The sequence below is a fragment of the Sceloporus occidentalis genome, unplaced genomic scaffold (genome assembly GCF_023333645.1).
Source record: "Sceloporus occidentalis isolate IW3139 unplaced genomic scaffold, rSceOcc1.0.p SCAF_178, whole genome shotgun sequence".
Taxonomy (NCBI): Eukaryota; Metazoa; Chordata; class Lepidosauria; order Squamata; family Phrynosomatidae; genus Sceloporus; species Sceloporus occidentalis.
The window spans coordinates 477,626-497,758 of NW_028317158.1; the positions used below are offsets into that span (position 1 = coordinate 477,626).

Genomic DNA, 20,133 nt, shown 5'->3' on the forward strand with positions numbered 1-20,133 from the left:
TTTAAAGGCACAGTGCGTGGGAGAGGGGGAACATTCACGGGATTAATGAACCCCAAGAGCTTCAGCACCAGTTAAGGTTAAAGCTTTGGTTCCAGTTGGAGGGAAGGAGGGGTTGGGATGGCTAACTCTCCTCTGGCACTCAGGAGGTTAATACGTTTTTGCACAGCTGCAGCTGTTTTGCTGCTTTTATTTCCGGTTTATAGACTTTGAGAAGAGACAGTTGCTTCCTTAAAGGGTCACTCCAGCCATCAAATGCACTTGAATGCACATGGTAGCTGAGGTCCCTTTAAATGTTCAAGGTGCCCCCCCCCCGCAAATGCATAGAAGGATGCTGCAGAACCCCCCATACAGATTCCCCCCCCCATATAGATTTATATGAGATGCTTCCTGCCAGTGAGCTCCAGCACTGGCTCTGCAAACGCTACAGGTGGGGGGGGGGGTCTGTTCAGGACCTGTGGTTTCCTGATGCTGATTGGCTGCTTCAAGCTGCCAATCAGTGGCAAAAAATCATCACACTGGAGGAAACAGGCAGCTGCAGTTCTGGAGCTGCAGGTTCTACTAGATTGTAAGTAGTTTATTTTTTTCAAAATCTTTAATGAATGCATATATGTGATCACGCAGCGCTGTAAGCTCTGGCGAGGCGGTTGGTGTGTGTGTGTGTATATATATATATATATATATTGCCCGTGTTAAAGGATTGACCCGCTTTCTCTACTTTCCGTTGCAGGCTAGTACCATGATAGCTGCCGGCCTGACCATAGCCGTTGCAGGGTTTGCAGGTTTGTAGCTCGGTATTAAACTGTGTAGCTCTTTTATTTCTCTGAATGGATCTTGTTAAAGGGACAGTCCGCGGCCTCACTAAACACAACTATATAGTAAAAGTATTATTACATTTATATAGAGCCGTCAGGTTCCATAGCGCCGTTACAGTCAGTGAGTCGGTGAAATGATTTATGAATCGTGAACAATAATAAACCGGTACCGAAGGAGAAGAGGGCGCGGCTCTTGTGAGCTTACAATCTATTCGCGGGGTGAGGGGAGGACGGCTTGGATGGGGATGAGTCGATCGAGTCGGGTTGATCTGTTTGTCATTCAGGTGATTTGGTTATGATGCTGGCTTAGAGTGTTAGGAGAAAAGGTTGTACGCTGCGTGATAAAGTACATAGTAAGTATATGATTAGTTGTGCAGGGATGTAACTGGCGGTCACAGAGTGCAAGTAAACGCGTTCCCTTAAATAGAATCTGTCAGTTTTCCCAAATTCCCTACATTTTATGGTTCAGGACGGTAAAAAGGTCTGCGTCTAAATCTTAAAGTAAGCAGTGGATATGCATTCAAGTTTGGGGTCACTGAGCTTTTTTTCATGGGAAAACAAGGACATTTCTGGGTGTAACATAATTACAAAAGGGTTTTCTAACCATCAATTATCATTTTAAACTTAAACTTGGATCAGCGAACACAACTTGCCATTGGGACACAGCAGTGATGGGAGTGATAAAGGGCCATTGGAACCCAGGAGTGATGGGAGTGATAAAGGGCCATTGGAACCCAGGAGTGATGGGAGTGATAAAGGGCCATTGGAACACAGGAGTGATGGGAGTGATTAAGGTCCATTGGAACCCAGGAGTGATGGGAGTGATAAAGGGCCATTGGGACACAGGCGTGATGGGAGTGATTAAGGTCCATTGGAACCCAGGAATGATGGGAGTGATAAAGGGCCATTGGGACACAGGCGTGATGGGAGTGATTAAGGTCCATTGGAACCCAGGAGTGATGGGAGTGATAAAGGGCCATTGGGACACAGGCGTGATGGGAGTGATTAAGGTCCATTGGAACCCAGGAGTGATGGGAGTGATAAAGGGCCATTGGGACACAGGCGTGATGGGAGTGATTAAGGTCCATTGGAACCCAGGAGTGATGGGAGTGATAAAGGGCCATTGGGACACAGGAGTGATGGGCCCCAAACTTTAGAATGTGTGTAACATTTGGCCGACATTCTAATGTTTTATTTTTTATGCAACGTTTACAAAAAACGAGTGATAATGAGACAGGGAAGCAAGTGCGGGTCTAATAAAGTGACGTGCTCTAAATACCTATGGCTTGGTTTCGGGGATAGCTTAGTGGAACTCTTAAGTAACATACGGAGTAAGCAGAGAATGAGGCATAGATCCATATATTCTTTATCGTTCTTTGTGTTCTCAGGGCGTTATGCTTTTCAAGCCTTCAAACATATGGAGCCCCAAGTGAAGCAAGCTCTTCAGACTCTGCCCAAGTCGGTACGAGATGTTTTAATATATATATTTTTTTTTTAAGTGCAATGATCGCTATAAAATGTGCGGTGGGTCCAGGGGGGACGTTCTGCTGTTACTGTATCTTGATTGGCATGCAGTGTATATGTATGCTTTTTAATTAGAAGGGCCATCTTTTAGAAACTGGCAGAGAGAACTCTTCCCGGACCCCTGGGGTATATTTATAAATTATATATGCATCCCCCCCATTATGCCAGTACTGTATACTAAATTAGTTGCATTATTTTATGGTATTTTTTTTCATTTTTTTTTTCTTTCCCAAAGGCATTCAGCGGTTATTACAAAGGAGGATTTGAGCCCAAAATGACCAAAAGAGAAGCCGCATTAGTCTTGGGCGTCAGGTAAGCTAAATTATATTCGGGTTATAATAAGTTAACCCTGCGAAGAGCAGCCTGTATGTTATTATCTCATTATATTCTAAAGGTTTTATATATACGTTAAGCAGTGGCGGAACTACCAGGGTCGCAGGGGTCGCGGCCCGATTCTCGCACCCGGGCCCTGAGGCGTCTAGTTACGCCCCTGACGTTAAGTCAGTACACTCGCCTTATTCTGTGTAGAAATCTGTGATCGGCAGCACGGGCAGAGCTGGGTTTCAATACTTTCTCGTAACCCCTTTTAAACCTTCATGACGTAGAAGAAAATAGCTGTCCTCTCTGCAAAAGCATTCTGCCAAATTACCCCCCCCCTGCACGCATTTACCCCCCTTCCCCGCCCACTAGGTCCCTCCAGCATTTTCTCTAGGAACGCAACCCCCCGTTCACACATATATTAAGTTTTATGCGTTATTTTCAGAGCGCCGTTAAGATGAGGGGACGTTTACAGAGCTCTCAAGTCTCCCGAAAACACGCTTGTTTCTCCCGTCTCTCCGATGCGTCCAAAAGCCATTCTATTCCGCACATCTGTCTGCGGGGGGGGGGGGGGGGGGGGGGCCTGACTGCTGGGGTTGGAGGGTATGAGGGGCATCTTATCAGGAGCAGGGAATGATCGCAGGAATGATGCTATTTGCTCGGTTGAGCCGTCGCTGCCCCTTTAACCCCTTAATGACAATTGCCGGTCCTGGCACGGCACGGAAAAGCATGTGCTTTACGACAATTGACGTGCCAGGACCGGCACGTCTTTAAACGGGTGCAGAAAGCGATCTACTATCGCTTTCTGCACCCAAAAAGCGTTGCTGAATGCCTCGACCTCGAGGCATTCAGCAACGCCGCGATCGGCACGAAGGGGCCATCTCTGGCCCCTCCACGGGGCGTCAACATCCGCCATACTTTGTATGGCGGCGGACGCCCGTTTTAAAAGCGTTTAGGAGGCGATCGACGATCGCCTCCTAAACTTAAATGGTGTCGCTGGAATGCCTCGATCAGGAGGCATCCAGCGACACCAAACACTAACCTTTTGATGGGCTGTGACCGCTCCGGAGAGCGGTCACAGCCGCAGCTGCCGGCAATCTTCGCCATCAAGGAAGATGGCCGCCGTCCTGTAACAGGAACCACAAATTTTAAAAGTTCGCTAGATAGTCCAGACCATCTAGAGAACTTTGGCTCCACTTGCAGGTTGAATACAGGTACTGCATTCACCATGCAAGTCAATGGAGCCCAGCTTTCTAATCACAGTGTGATTAGTAAAAATAAATTAAAAAATAAAATAAAATTAATAATAATTAGAAAAAAATAGTAAAAAAACAGTAAAATGTAAAAATCATTTCCCACTGATGTCACTATCAGGGGAACCTCCAAGTTGAAAAAAAATGTTATTTTTTTTAAAAAAAAATAAAAAAAAAATATATATATATATAAAAAATATATTTTTGTGAGCAACTCCTAAAATTAGCATATTAGCTTAAAACAATTCTCGCATGGAAAGAGTTAAAATACTGGCATATTAAATGCCCGTGGGGTGTCTACTTTTAAAAAATGTATGATTTGATGGGGTAAATTGAATGGGCCAGGTTCAACAACGTCCCAATTAACACGGGGGGAAGGATGGCCACACATCTAATTTCCAATTAGAAAAATGCACACGTATCAAATGTGGCCTTTTAGTTCCCCCAAAAAATGACACACCCATGCATGTGGGGTATCACTGCACTCAGGAGATGTTGCTGAACACATTATGGGGTGTCGTGTGACAGCGGCATATACCAGGAGCTGTAAATTCATACATAAAGTAGGTGTGTGTGGGAAAAATACACACACAAAAATATTACTGCAAACTTTGAAAAAATGCTGGTGGTAAAATATGTGCATGCAAAGAGTTAAAATACCAGCATTTAAAATACCCTGTGGTGTCTAGTTTTGAAAAATATATGGTTTTGTTGGGCACACTGAAATGGCCTGGCTCAAAGATGTACCAAATAGGGCATGGGCAGTGGATCCCAAATGCCAAAGTTCAACATTGAAAAAAGCGCATGCCCCAAATGTGGCCCTTTTGCCCCAAAACAGCCAGGCAAAATCATTCATGTGAGGTATCGCTGTACTCAGGAGATGTTGCTGAACACATATTGGGGTGTTTTGTGATAGTGACATATACGAGAACATTTTAATTCATACCTGAATTAAAATGTGTGTGGAAAACCAAATGCAAAAAAATGACTACCACAAAGTTTGACAAAGACTGGTGGTAGATATGGTGCATGGAAAGAGTTAAAATACTAGCATTTGAAATACCCTGGGGTGTCTAGTTTTCAAAAATATATGGGTTTATTGGGCACACTGAAATGGCCCGGCTCAAAGATGTACCAAATAGGGCATGGGCAGTGGATCCCCAAATGCCAAAGTTCAACATTGAAAAATGCGCATGCCCCAAATGTGGCCCTTTTGCCCCCAAACAGCCAGGCAAAATCATTCATGTGGGGTATCGCTGCGCTCAGGAGATGTTGCTGAACACATATTGGGGTGTTTTGTGATAGTGACATAAACTAGAACATTTTAATTCATACCTGAAGTAAAATGTGTATGACAAAACAAATGCAAAAAAATGACTACCATAAAGTTTGACAAAGACTGGTGGTAGATATGGTGCATGGAAAGAGTTAAAATACTAGCATTTGGAATACCCTGGGCTGTCTAGTTTTCAAAAATATATGACTTGATGGGGTAAATTGCATTGGCCGGGTTCAAAGATACCCGAAATGGCACATGGGGGGAAGAATTACCAGATTTGGAAAAAATGGCTTTGAAATAGCAAAACGCTACCTGTACTTATTGCCCCATAATGGGTAGAAAAAAGCAAAAAAACATAAAAACATTGGGTATTTCTAAACTCAGGACAAATAGTAGAATCTATTTAGCAGGTTTTTTCATTACCTTTTATAGATGAGTAAAAGATTTTTCAACTAAAAGTTAGAAACAGTCATTTTTTTCTAAATTTTTCACCATATTTTATAATTTTTTTAATAGTAAATAATATGATACAATCAAAACAATGTCATCTAAAGAAAGCCCTTCTTGTCCTGAAAAAAACAATATCTAATGTGTGTGGGTTCAGTAAACGGGAAAGAAGAAAATTACAGCTAAACACGAGCAGCGCAGAAATGTTAAAAAGGCCATTGTCACAAAGGGTACAAAAAGTAAAATCAGCCTTTGTCTCGAAGGGGTTAAAGGATATTTAATGTATTCTATAGAGCTGCGTATATAACAGTCGGCTGTCGCTGTATCCCGGCTGCTGTTTATTCATCGCTATTGACGGGGGGTCCCCTTTCTGCCAGAGGACGGGGCCGAGCATCGATTTCATGTCCGCTTTCATTATCCGCTTCATGTATTCCTGACCTCGTTCCCCGAGAGGGAAGCTAAGACTTTGTATCATTAACATACAGAACTGCTGCAGCCGCTGTGACCTTCGCCGTGACTTTCTTCGCCTTTCTTCTGCATCCTCTTTAATATGGTTTGATGTAATACGAACACGAGCAAAACATAGCAGATCAGTCACTTTCCCAAACCTCTTAATTGTGCCATCAAATTACAGAACAAAGACCTGCATAGTAACACAGAACCCGCTGGCAGATCGGCCCCATCCGGCCCCCGTCTAGTTGTCCGTTTCTCCTGCTGTAAAGACTCAAACCTTAATCAGCCGTTGGTCTCGTCTTAGATTCAGGAGCATGCATGTTTAATACCCTCGCTGTATTACCCTCTACCACTTCTGCTGGGAGGCAGCTTCATTCTTTTCGCTCTAAGCCTCTTGTATATTATATAAGGTTACTTGACATGTCTGGATCTTACGCTGGTGTTCTTTCCGTCTAGTCCGACAGCCAATAAAGCGAAGATCCGAGAAGCCCACCGACGCATTATGTTGTTGAATCACCCGGATAAAGGTAAGCTTTTCGTGCCGGCCTCGGTATATGGGAACACCATGATTGGAAGCGAGTCGCATGGTATTGGGGCCTCAGAAGTCTTTTTTTCAGATGGCGAGCGGAGAGCTCTGAGGTCCCAAGCTCTTTTTCTGTACGCTTGGAACTTGTTGGCTGTTATCTCTTGTTTATAGCGAGCTCCACGTTTATTTAATCTATTTATTTATTTTTACTTGATCTATAGGTGGATCTCCATACTTAGCAGCCAAGATTAACGAAGCCAAGGATTTCCTGGAAACTCAGTCCCGGAAATAATACTAATTACCCCAAAGACGGGGTGACAATAAAATCACGTGGCTCACCGTTCGCCCCGGCGCTTTATTGATGGGTCCGTGACTCAAGAGAGTCCGGCTGGGTGATTAAGACTGAGCCTTTCTGTTGTTCCCCACAGGCAGTATGATAAGGAGTCGCGGTGTTTAGTAGATCGGGGATCAGATAACAGAGCGAGAATCATACAAACGGCTGATATGCAGCTGCCTGAAAACTTTATATTATGGGGCAAAAGAAAACTTTTTCATGTGATATCAGTTGGCATTTAAAGCAGAATGTTAAATCACACCATGTAGCTATCAAAGCCCTTCCTGACACTCGATGGTTAACTTAAAGGAACAGAACCGATAAGCAAACCCCAGCGGGCACTTTAATGACCGCTACGGGCATGACATTAAAACGACTTGATGCAACATAGTAACTTGCAGAGCAATCCTAATATCTCCGACTCACCCTTTCTAACGGCTCTACTACCGGCCCTCGTGGAAACCCTGACTTGTCATTATTTAAAGGTACATTTAGCTAAGTTACCTGATTTCAAGCAGGGATATCAACCGTAACATACTGGGACCATATAATTACCCGGCGTATTATATATATATATATACTCCCCTCCGCGTACCGGGCTCAGTGTCAGGAAAGAAGACCCCTATATAGCGCCATACGGCTCCTGAATCTGAGACGAGACCAACGACTGATTAAGGTTTAAGTCTTTACAGCAGGAGAAACGGGGGCCGAATGGGGCCGATCTGCTGGCAGCTTTTGTGTTTCATACATCATTCATGCGAACATTCTGAGCTCTTAGAAAATACTGACGTCAGCGGAAGAAAATAGGGACTGTTCCTTCAAACTTGGGAGGTGTGGGTACCAGCGCTGAGCGGTACCTGGGCCCTGCGTGCAGCCCGTCGGGTAACTCTGTGAAGCGGCAGATCAAAGGCAACAGGAGAACAAATGGTTAAAACACAGAGTTATTGCCCCAGGGATCTGGTCCTGAGCTTGGGGGGCGGGGCAGACGTGAACCAGATGTTCAGATGGGGGACGCAGGGTGTTAAACCCAATGACCAAAGCCCGCCTTTATACGCCAGGTTCCAGGGCCCCAACATCCATCAGGAGCCCCCGCCTGGGTACCAATATATAGTTACACGGCGAGCTTGGTCTGAATGTGGGTTTCTAGCTAGTCCTCCCCAGGGACCACCCCTGTCGGTGATCAGGGCTGCCCCCAGGGTGCCCAACTAGAACCGATATATGGGGCTAGGGCCCCCATTGCGAGGAAGGGGCAGAGCGGGGTGTAGGATGGGGCAGGAGGCCCTGTCTTTAGGTTTGTACTGGGCCCCAAGATTTCCGATGCTGGAGATAATATATTTTCCAAGTTAGATACTGACAGCAGCTATAGAGAAATGAGGAGGACTTCCCTTCCAATCAGTGTACACTGTGATGGATGCCCCCCCCCACACACACACACAAAATATACATTCATACTACTCTATTAATGATCCGCATCCCGGCAGCCGCTGCCACGTTACGGGATTACAGGATTCCTTAACAGCTTTCGCCCTCCCGGTCAGATTCTGCATCTCAGGCCAGTACGGCAGGGGTTAACCCAGCAGAACCGCTAAACACAGCTGTGAGGAGGCAGTCTTCGGCCATACCATTCTACTCAGGAACGGGGGGGGGGTCTTTCCATCCTCCTTCCTTATTTCTGTTTTTCTATTGGCAGAAATAGGGTTTCCAATCGATACGCCGGTAATCGCAGCAATCACAGAGTGAGTTTTGTGAAGCAGCACGTGCCCCCCGGAAGTGGAATTTACTGGTAAATATTTGGTTTCACCCCCTGTGTCTGGGGCGGATGGTTAGGTCCTGTGTTAAGGCTGCAGAGCCCTCAGTCCGCCCGCGGTGTGTGTGAGGTAAGATGCTCGGTGTGTGGTTGGCGGGTTACCGGGGGGGTGGCGTGTCTTCCCGTTGTAAGAATGTAAAGAACCAACGTGATGAACGGTTTACCGGATAAAGATTATCGGGGGAGACTAAGGGGAGTATTATGTCCGGCGGGTGGGGGGACATTTAAGAACATGAAGGGATTTAACAAAGTACAGGAGGGGAGATTATTTCAAAGTAAGGCAAATGTTACAAGAGACCAGAATCTAACACTAGAGAGTCAGGGGCTGAGATGGGATGGAAGGAAGTTTTACTTTGCTGAGGGTGGTAGATAAGTTGAAAAGCCTCCCAGCTGAAGTGGTAGAGGGTAATACAGCGAGGGGATTTAAACATGCATGGGAAAGACATATGGCTCCTGAATCTAAGACGAGACTGATTAAGGTTTTGAGTCTTGATGGGGCCAATCTGCCAGCAGGTTCTGTCAGACGGCAGGTATTTTTTCTGCCACGGGAAGTCTTATTTCTTTCCGAGTCCTTGGTTGCAGTTTTAACACTTTATGTGCCAGGGGTTGGTCAGGGTTTTAATTACCCCTTTCTATACCCCCCCCCCCCAAGAGCGAATCTCAGAGGAAATTTCTGTCTTCTGAATCTGATGAATTTTAACTTGAAGCCGTTTGGGGTGGAATTTATTCTCAAAAGGCTGAAAAAAGTGCAAGGGTTAACTACGTGAGCGCCGGTGCCGGAACGGAGAGCTTATTCGCCGCGCGTCTTCCGTTTATTTTAAAGCTTTTCTTGGACACCTCCGAGGTCTCTTCTTCAGAAGAAAGCTTCTGTAATGTTACATCTTTTTCTATGCCAGGCCAATAAAAGCTATTGACTGTTTCCATGGCAACATTTTTATTTTTTTATCGTAGGGAAGGTTTAGCCAAACAGCAGACGGTTAGGGGCAAAGAACTACAGGTCCGTTGCTTGGGGGTGAGAGTTATTAGCCACACTAGCCACAAAAGTTATTGCTTTTATCGTTTCGTTGTTTAACCCTTTTGTGGACAGATGCCTTCCCCGCTTCCTAAAATCTTAGAAAATACCAATGTTTAATGTTATGATTACTGGTCTATCATTTCTTTATTCACTAAACGTGCGTTAGAACCCCCTCCGGTCCGCGCACCATGTGAGCAGCTGTCCTAACTTCCTGTTCTTGTAGTTTACATGATTATTCCTCCCCACTATCGAGTTTCCTGATTTTCATCCAGGTGTGAGGGGGGAGGGTTAATTGCCGCCCCCTCCCCCGGGGTGCTCTGATTTTACCCATTATGTGTATGCATTCTTCCTGTAAACCTCTTTAATACTGGGCCGCTTAGATAGATTTGGCCCCTGGGCTGCGGGCCCCCCCCCAGCTCTCCCCTGATTCAGTGGGGGTAAGAAGGCAGCAGACCCCAGGGAGCGTCTGCTGCAGGAATTGCTTGGCTGGCCCTGTATAATGTATGGATAACCCATTGAACTATACGTAACCTGCCGGTGTTGGCCCCTCATAATCTATAGTGAAGTCATAGAGCAGAAACCACAGCGGTCTCTTTATTGATGAAGCCGTTAGTGTTGAATCAGTCGTCTTGAGGGTGAGGACGTACAGAATTAACCCTTTAGTAACACTGTTCCCATGCTAAAGCTCCTCCCCCAGAGGCTCTTTACTGTATGTAATACCAGGAAGGGGGGGTGTATGGAGGGGATTCTGATGACTCCCTAAATGCATTTGGATGTGATAATGGATAACATGGAACCTGCTGGCAGATCAGCCCCCGTGCCATGTTTAAATTCCCTCGCTATGCCGGCTTTCACCGACTCTGCTGGGCGGCTGTTCCATTTATCATTTAGACTGAGACGGCTTCAGAATGCAGAGCCTGCGGCTGTTTGAATGCCGGACACGTGGCTGCTGGGGGCCAAAGGAGAACTTAATTGGCTTTTTCTGTGTAATCGGGGCTTGATATCCTCGCTATCTGTCCCGATCGCTGCGGGAGAACATCGCCTGCCCTCGGAAGGTGAAAAACCAACGGCAGAAAATACTTTAATAAATGTAATCATCTTCATCCCCAAACGGATCGGAGTTATTGTGGTCTGGCTCAGCGCACATAATAAAATAATTACCGCTGGTGTGACGCGTTCAGTCACTGAACGAGGGATTATTCTATTACGGCCGATACAGAAGCCGTTTGGATGTTGCAGGTAGACTTTGGACGATGCAGGAAGTGCCGCCGTTGGGTAAAGGTGTAGTAGAGATGTAGCACGGGTTCCCTGGCTCTGCGGGAATGTGCGTGCAAGAGTGTTTAGGAGCGGGGAATAGATGAGACCCTGCAAATTTCCACTCTCGACTCTGTGGGTCTGTCTCTGACTCTCGCTCTTTCTCTGCATGATAATTAGACCGAAGACCGATGCCCCCCCCCCCCTTTCTGAAACTCTTTATGAGGAAGCAGGGAGCCGGAAGAGGTCGCTGGCGAAGCATTAAGCGGATAAGAGCTCTGATTGTTCCTTCTGTTGAGACCCCCTGTATGTATTGGTTTTCGTTGGCAGTGAAGGGGTTACAATGGCTGCCACAGTACCTTTGTAGCCCTGGGTAAGAAAAGTGGCCCCGGCTGGCTTAACAGCATGCGGCTGTACAGCACCATCTACCTATGGGGTGTTTGCCGGATGGCTAGCTGTGGCCTGCTGGTCCGTCTCAGGGACGTCGGGGAGCGTGAGATTAGGGTTCCAAAAAGGGCCCAATATATAAAATACGTGACTTAATCGTTAAATAACAGGGAAGCTCCAGCTAAACGAAGAGCTTCTTTACATGGCGGAGACGGTCAGCTGACCCTCCAAACCCGGGGTCTGCGTATCCGAGGTCGTCGTCGTCGTCATGTTTCCGGATGACGCTGATTATTTCATCTAATTGCTAATCAAGTTGATTGCGTTGGTTCAAGGGCTCAGCGCGTGAATTTTAATTGTCGCTTTATTTAGTACACTTCTGTTTTCAGTAACAATTAACAGGTAATACATTCTGCGTTTTTCTAATTAACACGGGAATTACAGCCGGGGGGGTCCGTGTGTTTTCATTATTACTTGAGAATATTTCTCTAAGCAAAATTATCCAACAAGTTAATTAGATGTGGAATTAAAGCTCTCATAATGCTCAGCCACAACTCAAAAGAAGTCCCCTCATTTATTATTATTTATTATTAGAATCCTTTGTAAACCTGGAAGGAAGCCCCTGTATATGGCTGGCTGGCCGTTATGGGAGTTGATGCTATTGTTGAATTGAGAAACTAAGAATATAATGTTTTGTTTTTAAACCCCAAAAGTTAAATTATTCCAATTTTGTTTAATTTTATTAATTTTGATGGGTGTTTGGAATATCGTATTTGCTGGAATATAAGACTTTTTTTTTTTTTTTTTTCCCCCCCAGAGAAAATGGGGGCAGATGTGCATAATTGGGGGGGGGGGGGGGGGGGCGGGTTGGCAGATAAAAGGAAATAAAAGCAAAAAATGCATTTTTCTCAAGCATAGTTTTTATTAAATATGAAAAAAAATAGCTTGCATTAATATTTACTGGTAACTTTTTTCCCTAAAGGGTAGTCTTATATTCAGGCTCCCCCCCCCCCCCCCTCTAAATTAATCACATTTTGAGGGGTCGTCTTTTATAATCCAGCAAATATGGTATATGCCAAAAGCTAATTTTAGGTAACGGGACAATACAGTGTATTTAAATACAAAATATTTTACTTAAATCTCTACGGGCGAAAAATAAGTACAGTTTTTTTTTTTTATTTGCAGTAATAGTTTTGATTAACCAAGGGTCTGTTTGCTGAACCTCTAAATGTATGTTTTCTAGAGATGTCAGCTGATCTCCGGAAAAGGAAAAAAGAGGTGAAAAATGAGACGTCACAAGAAAACATGGCTGAAGAAGAAGGCAAGGAAAAAGAAAGCGACCGATTTTGGTATAAATGCCTAAAAAAAGGAGCGATTGTGTTGCTGTTGGTTGGCGTTCTGCTTGGCGTAAAGGTTTACCGCGACGGCGAGGCGGTGAAGAAGCAAGAGGCGGCCCTGAGGGCACTTGGCAGCGAAGGTCTCTTTCTCTTCTCCTCGCTGGACTCCGATAAGGATCTGTTCCTCAGTCCGGAAGAGTTCAAGCCCATATCGGAGAAGCTGACCGGAGTGTCTCCGACCTCAGACTACGAAGAGGAGGAGACGCTGGATCCCAACGGCGAGACTCTGTCCGTGGAGGCGCGTTTCCAGCCTCTGCTCATGGAAACCATGACCAAGAGCAAGGATGGATTTCTAGGCATCACTCAGAGCGCTCTCTCGGGGCTGAGGAACTGGACCTCGCCAGCAATACCCAACAATGTTTTCTTTGCCAGGCAATTCAAAGCTTTCCTTCCACCCAAAAACAAATTGGATTTGGGGAACCCCTGGTGGATCATTCCCAGCGAGTTAAATATATTCACGGGGTACCTTCCCAACAACAGAGTCTACCCTCCGGCGCCTAAAGGAAAAGAAGTTATTATCCATAAGCTGCTATCAATGTTTCATCCGCGTCCGTTCGTAAAGACCCGCTTTGCCCCGCAAGGTTCCGTGGCGTGCGTTCGAGCGATCAGCGATTTTTATTACGATGTCGTGTTCCGGATCCACGCCGAATTCCAGCTAAACGAACCTCCCAACTTCCCTTTCTGGTTCTCTCCCGGCCAGTTCACCGGCAACGTCGTGATTTCGAAAGACGCTTCTCACGTGAGGTACCTCAAACTCTTCGTCCCGAATAACCGCAGTTTGAACGTCGACATGGAATGGCTGTACGGAGCCAGCGAAAGCAGCAACATGGAGGTTGACATCGGATACCTTCCGTTGATGGAGTTAGAAGCCTCGGGTCCGTCCATCCCGTCTCTGATCTACGATGAGAACGGGGAAGCGATCGAGAGCAGGAACGCCGAAGGAGAGCCTATAGAGTTTGTATTCGAGGATATAAATTGGCAGTCCGAGATCTCTTGGCAAGAGGCTGCCAAAATCCTGGAGGTGTCCCTGTACCCATTTAAGAGGGTATCGTACCTCCCGTTCACGGAGGCTTTTGAGCGAGCTTCCGCAGAGAAGAAACTCGTGCACTCGGTCCTGCTATGGGGCGCGCTGGACGATCAGTCTTGCTGAGGTTCGGGGCGAACTCTCCGAGAGACCGTCTTGGAGAGTTTGCCCGTCCTCGCGTTGCTCAACGAGAGCTTCGTAAGTAGTTGGTCGCTAGTGAAGGAACTAGAAGAACTTCAAAATAACAAAGGCAACGTATCGCACGCAACGTTTGCTTCTCTCCATTTAGAGAAATATAACTTCCCCGTGGAGATGATGGTGTGTCTTCCCAACGGGACCGTCGTCCACCATATTAATGCCAATTATTTCCTGGATATCACTTCCATGAGGCCTGATGAGGTGCAGAGCGCCATGTTTAGCTTTTCTGATGGTCTGGAGGACTTGTCCACCTCCACTTATGTTAAGTTTCTGAAGGAAGGGTTAGAGAAAGCAAAACCATATCTGGAATCCTAGATATTTGCTCCAAAACGTCACTCTGTTAACCACTTTTCCAGCGAGCAGCTTTGGTCTTGGAGGATATTTTTAAATGTTTCCTCGACCTTCGTTATGGTCGGCGTGTCGAGAGGCTCAACCCTCATCGGTTTCACGGCCCTCAAAACCAAAGTGTTACCCGTCTACCTTGACCCCAGAATGTTAAATGCTGAGAGGTTTGGGAGTTTGCAGCATTCTTGGCGGCCCCCTGGCCATCAGTCTGCCCCCTATTTACCTGATCTGCCGCTTCAGCATGCGGCCGATGGATGGGTTATGTCCGGCCGCAAGCTATGTGAGCAAATGACTTATTTGTTTTGGGGTACGTTCTGGAAACATTTGACCATCTAATAGCCCCACCGAATCTGACATCCTAATCTACAAACTACTTTAACCCCTTAAGGACAATGGGCGGTCCCCAAACCCATTGAAAACAATGCGTTTTGAGCCTGTACATGTCCGGGCTTTGTCATTAAGGGGTTAACCGTATACTGGTAAAACAATGACATATATTGAGGATATGGGACAGGCATATGTTTTTGAGGGGTTTCTTTTATTTACATTTAAATCTTTGTTTTATCTCCAATTTTAACCCTTTCATTTTACTTATTGTGCATTAAAAAAATCCAGTATTAAATATTAGGTTGTTTACCACTTTTCAGATCATCACAGTATTTTACAGTTTTAGTTGAAAGAGGAAAAACTTTACTTTTATTGTATGCACATTTAAATCTTTGTTTTAACTCCAGTTTATTTTAACCCTTTCATTTTTCACATTGTGCATAAATTCCGGTATTGTACGCGAGTTTTGTTTACGACTTCCCTTACCTTCTTTCTTTGTACTGTAAAAAGGCGAGAGGGATTTTTTTTTTTTTTTTTGTGTGTGTGTTTTTTGTTTTTTTTTCCGCTGTTCTCCATGATGATCTGAACTCAAACCGAATAACGGTTCCGATCTGAGCTTTCTTGACAGAGGTCATTTAGGAAATTAAAAAAAAAATAAATAAATAAAAATCCTCCCGTTCTGCAATAAATGTTTTTAGGTTTAATCTGAACGACATTGATATTTGTTTCCCACTATGTGTCATTACTGTATTAAATGTATCATATAAATGTATCATATATAAATATATATGAATCACCAGCTATAGATACAATGATATTTCTCCTTTCTGATGTTTGGTTATGTCAGGGAATGTATCGTATTAAATGCATTTATTTCTTCAACCCAATGACTGCAACAACGATTGTGCCAGAATTTCAACGGCTAGTTTCCTAATAAGTCACCAATTCCAAAGAGCGCTAGACTTGGATCTTGTGCTCCGAGGGGCAGTGATGTCACCAGCAGTGGTCTTTCACAACTGGCTTTTCCTTTAGGGACAGCCTGGAAAGGGTCTCAGCTGTAGGACATGTAGGTGAATAGAGCACTGGTGGCTGCCGGCACCAATCTCTGAGAGATGCAGGTTTTTCCATTAGCGAAGACTAAAGACGAGCCGCTGTCCTGCCCGTAGGCAGCTACCTTTCTAGCGGACTCCTAGTTACCCCTGCAAGGGACCCTCCATGTTCACGTGCACCCAGTCATTACAATTTGTCGCTTATTGCCCCATGTGTTGTCTGATAGTTATGGCATCTCACATGTTTATCTTCCCTGTAGATGGGTTACATCCAGCAGTCTGTAGAAGACATTCATACAGTAATCTAGGTGTAGGGCTGTAAGAACTGGTCCCGGGTGGGCTACACGGACAGAGCCAGATGGACGTGACGCCTGGTGGGGGCTTCTGGGGTTTATTCACTAAAGCGGGAATTTTCAGGTTGCAGTTTGAGTTTGTGGACTTCCTATACATTACGAAGGGCCGCTCCTTCAGAGTTTCTCTTGCAGAAAGGGCTGCGCTGGCCCTGCATAATGTATAGTCCAATCGGTAAAAATACTTCCAAGAAATCTCTCATCGTATAGGAAAGACCCTCCATAATGCACTATGAAGTTACGTTACCTTTTTCATAGAGCGCTAGCAGATTCCGATACTTCATTACAGAGAGAAAAGTCCCAATGTTAAGACATACCTGTACAGAAGCAGGAAGCAGCCCTGCTCCCGTGAGCTTACGATCTATCAGGCAGCTGAAGGGGGACTGCTCGGGCTTTAAAAGCCACAACTTACCTGCTAACTCCCTCTTTGGTGAATAAACCCATTTCTGAAGGTTTGCACACTTTTTTTTTTCCTGTTGCTCATCCTGTTTTATGTTTCTATAACCAATTGCATTTTATTTAGGACTCTTGTATATGAACCATGAACATGCCGGGACGTGTCAGCGCCGCGCGATGGTATTACTATGCATATTCATATCAAACTATTTCCTATTCTTATTTGCTTTATTTAAGTGTAAAACCGTTCACTATTTTTGTATTCTATGCATATTATGGTAAAACACAGTGTTAAAGGGACTATTATTATTAATGTAATCTCTAATGTACGCGGAACTCTTTTATACGCTGGGTATCTAGTCTTGCGGACTGTAGCAGGACTCCGGGGTTATTTAGTATCTCCTGCCTCCTCTGTTCTTTATGACAGTCTAATCTTAAAATGATTTTAACGGGGTTAGATTCGAGTGTTTGAACAGGTTGGGGGTCCTGGATTTAAAATAAACCCCCATTCGCTCCAAGCTGAACCGTTCCATTTTGTATTCTTTTTTTTTTTTTTTTTTTTTATAGAACAGACTTTCCAGTTTGTTTTAGTTTTATTTTTCACAGGATTTGCGATTTCTTAAAGTATCAGACTGTTTGTGAATTGTACCGATTATCAAATAAAGCCTGTTGATGTGAACGCTGCCGTCAGACCAGTTTTATCTCAGTTGCTGTTTTGTCTGTATTTTTATATTCTTTATATAGTATTCTTACCATGAATACGGCGATGATGTCATGAGTGGGTGCAGTCATGACATCGCAGTCCGCACACCTTCAACCAACGTCAGAGGTGTGGCTAAGTGTTTTAGGAGAATAGTGTTTTATTTGCCCCGTTTAATTTATAAAGCCATTCCCTGTTTCTATACTCGTTATTGGGGATTTTAGAACCCCGTGTTGCCCTCTTACCCAGCAGACATTCTGAGCTTCTACAAAGAGGGGCATCAAAGGAGTGAAGAGGGGGGTAGGGATTTGGTGACCGAATAGGGACTGATCAAACTAAACAGGCACTTGGGAGGTATGATAAACGTTTAAGCTGACATGAAGGCAACCCTAACGTAGTTTTCCAAAATGTTTTCCTACGTGTTGTAAGTCTCCCAATGCTCGCTAGCCTGACCTGTTTAATCAGCAACGCAGCTCTATGGTAAGAGCGTGGGATGAGCCCGAACAATGCCTCTGGTGGCCACAGGTGGAACTGCGAGTCACTGGCTTCGCACCAGGAAAGCCAGCCGCCAATCTCTACCACGGGTCCGGCGAGAATTTAGACGCAGGTTCCTATTGAGATAGAAATCTAGAAGATTAATATACCGTATTTTCTCGATTATAAGATGACCCCCCCCCCAAAAAAAAATTATATCAATTTAATATCAATATGCCCTATAAGAAAAGATTTACTAGTAAAAATGAATTCACGTGTAAACTTCAGCCAGGGCTTCTATGAATGAGCACCAGAAGGTCATTTGACACTGGCACTCCGTCGCAGAAGTGCCGGCAGCAGCGCGGAGGTTGTCCTCCAGCGGCTGCCGGGGATCTGGATCTTAGTCTTGCAGTCAGACCTCTATTACGTCTGTAACGTAATCGCAAAAGGGTTTCTAACCATCAATTATCCTTTTAAACTTAAACTTGGATCAGCGAACACAACGTGCCATTGGAACCCAGGAGTGATGGGAGTGATAAAGGGCCATTGGAACCCAGGAGTGATGGGAGTGATAAAGGGCCATTGGAACCCAGGAGTGATGGGAGTGATAAAGGGTCTCTGTACGCCTATGAAGAGAGTCCATTAAAAATCATCCGTTTCCGGGTACAATAGTCATTTACAACATTAACCCCGTCTGTGCTGGATTTCTCATACTTTTCACGTTATTTTCATTTTCAAAAACAAAGGAAATTTCTAAGTATCCCCTAACTCTTGAAGGGTGTATAGCGCCATCATTCTGCAGCGCTGTGCGATGGGTGAGTGTAATAATATGGATTTAGAGAAGTCAAGGCTGCAGCTTAAATGTTCTTAAAATACAGACGTTTGTGGGATTTAAGTAGTTTTCACGCAGTGTGTATTTCAGGTGATGGCAGCGTAACCCATGCAGAAATGTTTGTTTTATGAACTCTGTTGTCTGCGCTCCGTATCGTGGTGATCAGGCGGCTCCTGTAACCGGGGCCCTTCTGTGGCCCTTTCTAAACCAGCTGCCCTGAGACTCCTGAGATATTAACCCGTTAATAGCCCGTTGTGAATATTCTATGTAGCCACTCGCCAAATGTCACCCAAATGGCTTTATATACTGGCCCTCATGGACACCTTGACTTATTTAAAGATAAATTTAACAGAGTCACCTTAATTCAGATCCAGACTGCGTGACCCAAAGAATCTTCCCCAAGACTGGGGCAAAAGCCCTGAGCGTCCCCAGGTATGGAGATCTACATGTTCTATACGTGTTCGTGTTCTATACGTGTCTGTGGTTAATGGGGCCGTTTTGGTCGCTCTACGCTCATCTAGGGCCGGGTGCAGTAACGCAGCTGAACCCTCGGGGCCTCTTTTGACAAAAGTCTCCAATTCTTTCCCGGAAATGGCCGAGACGGACAGGTGTGCGTTTTGTGAGACCCGTCCGCAGGGCCAGGCATGAGTGTGAAGTTCAACGAATTATAACATAACCCCTTAGGTGCCGCTAGTACACACTGTATCTGGTATGTTCTAACGCCGTCTATTATTTATTAGAGGCATTATGATTATTATTTTTATTATTATGTTTTAGTGATTTGTGCAGCGCAGAAAATACTTCAAAAACAACATTTTAAAATTAAAGCATTCTCTATTGGCGCTCAGAAAAGTCAAATATTGGTAGATTCATATAGTGCCATCATATTCCACAGCGCTGTACAATGGGTAGACAGGGCATATAATACCTAGGGCATCGTATAACAATTTGGGCACAAGTCCTGACATTTGGGAACCCGCCTTTCAAAACAGAAACAAAAGTGACCCTCGCGGTTTGCGCAGGAATAAAGTGCTTCTTGAAATGTTGCATTTCATAAAAAATATGACGTTTCATTTTTCTAGTATTTTTAAATGCTACAATATTAATAATAATGACGGAATAATAACTAATATAGCCCTATTATTATTTTTACTATTATTGTTATTGCGATTTTATTGTTATTCATGTTGTTACTATTATTGGTCTCTGTCTACACTGCTGAACTACATCTCCCAGCATGCCTCTGGTTCCCTGCTGGAATGTTACGCGTTCACCGCGCCACGGCATCAGTAGCGGGGAGCCTTGTTGCTATGGGAACGGCGCTCCCCTAGCAACCGGGGCGAAACAGGTCCCCCGGCCTGGCTGAGACGTTTGTGGCTCCCTGTGGAGTTTGAGCAGGAGCCGGCGGCATGCGGTCACCCTGACCGGCCACGGGAAGGATGGATAACAGCCTGGTGGAAGCCGTGGCCTCCTCTTTGGTGCGGGAGTTCCTGAGCAGGAAGGTGGGCGCCCCCGCTGTATGCGGGCCTGGGAGATGCGGGTAGGGGGCGAGTTCTGGGGGGGTCAGGCAGCCGGCTGTTTTATTAGCGCACTCCGGTTCTGTCTGTGAGGTAGAAATCTGTGTTTTATACAGTA

General features: G+C 45.1%; 3 protein-coding genes across 3 annotated transcripts in view; all 3 read left to right on the forward strand.

Moving 5' to 3' along the window:
* The first annotated feature begins 733 nt into the window (after positions 1-733).
* Positions 734-6,921, forward strand: LOC149278854 (mitochondrial import inner membrane translocase subunit TIM14-like). Its single transcript, XM_089501678.1, has 5 exons — positions 734-779; positions 2,201-2,274; positions 2,572-2,648; positions 6,543-6,613; positions 6,834-6,921. Exons 1-5 carry the CDS (start codon positions 737-739, stop codon positions 6,902-6,904), a joined length of 336 nt encoding a protein of 111 aa, XP_089357804.1. The 5' UTR covers positions 734-736; the 3' UTR covers positions 6,905-6,921.
* A 5,730-nt stretch (positions 6,922-12,651) lies between these two features.
* On the forward strand, positions 12,652-14,340 carry LOC149278855 (selenoprotein N-like). Its single transcript, XM_089501680.1, has one exon. The coding sequence runs from the start codon at positions 12,652-12,654 to the stop codon at positions 14,338-14,340; it is 1,689 nt and encodes a 562-aa protein (XP_089357806.1).
* A 5,597-nt stretch (positions 14,341-19,937) lies between these two features.
* The window catches only part of LOC149278856 (putative ubiquitin carboxyl-terminal hydrolase MINDY-4), a 35,171-nt gene continuing 34,975 nt past the window's right edge, over positions 19,938-20,133 (forward strand). Inside the window, exon 1 of the mRNA XM_089501665.1 lies at positions 19,938-20,000. Within this exon, the coding sequence (XP_089357791.1) occupies positions 19,938-20,000 (63 nt within the window). The remainder of the gene's footprint in view (positions 20,001-20,133) is intronic.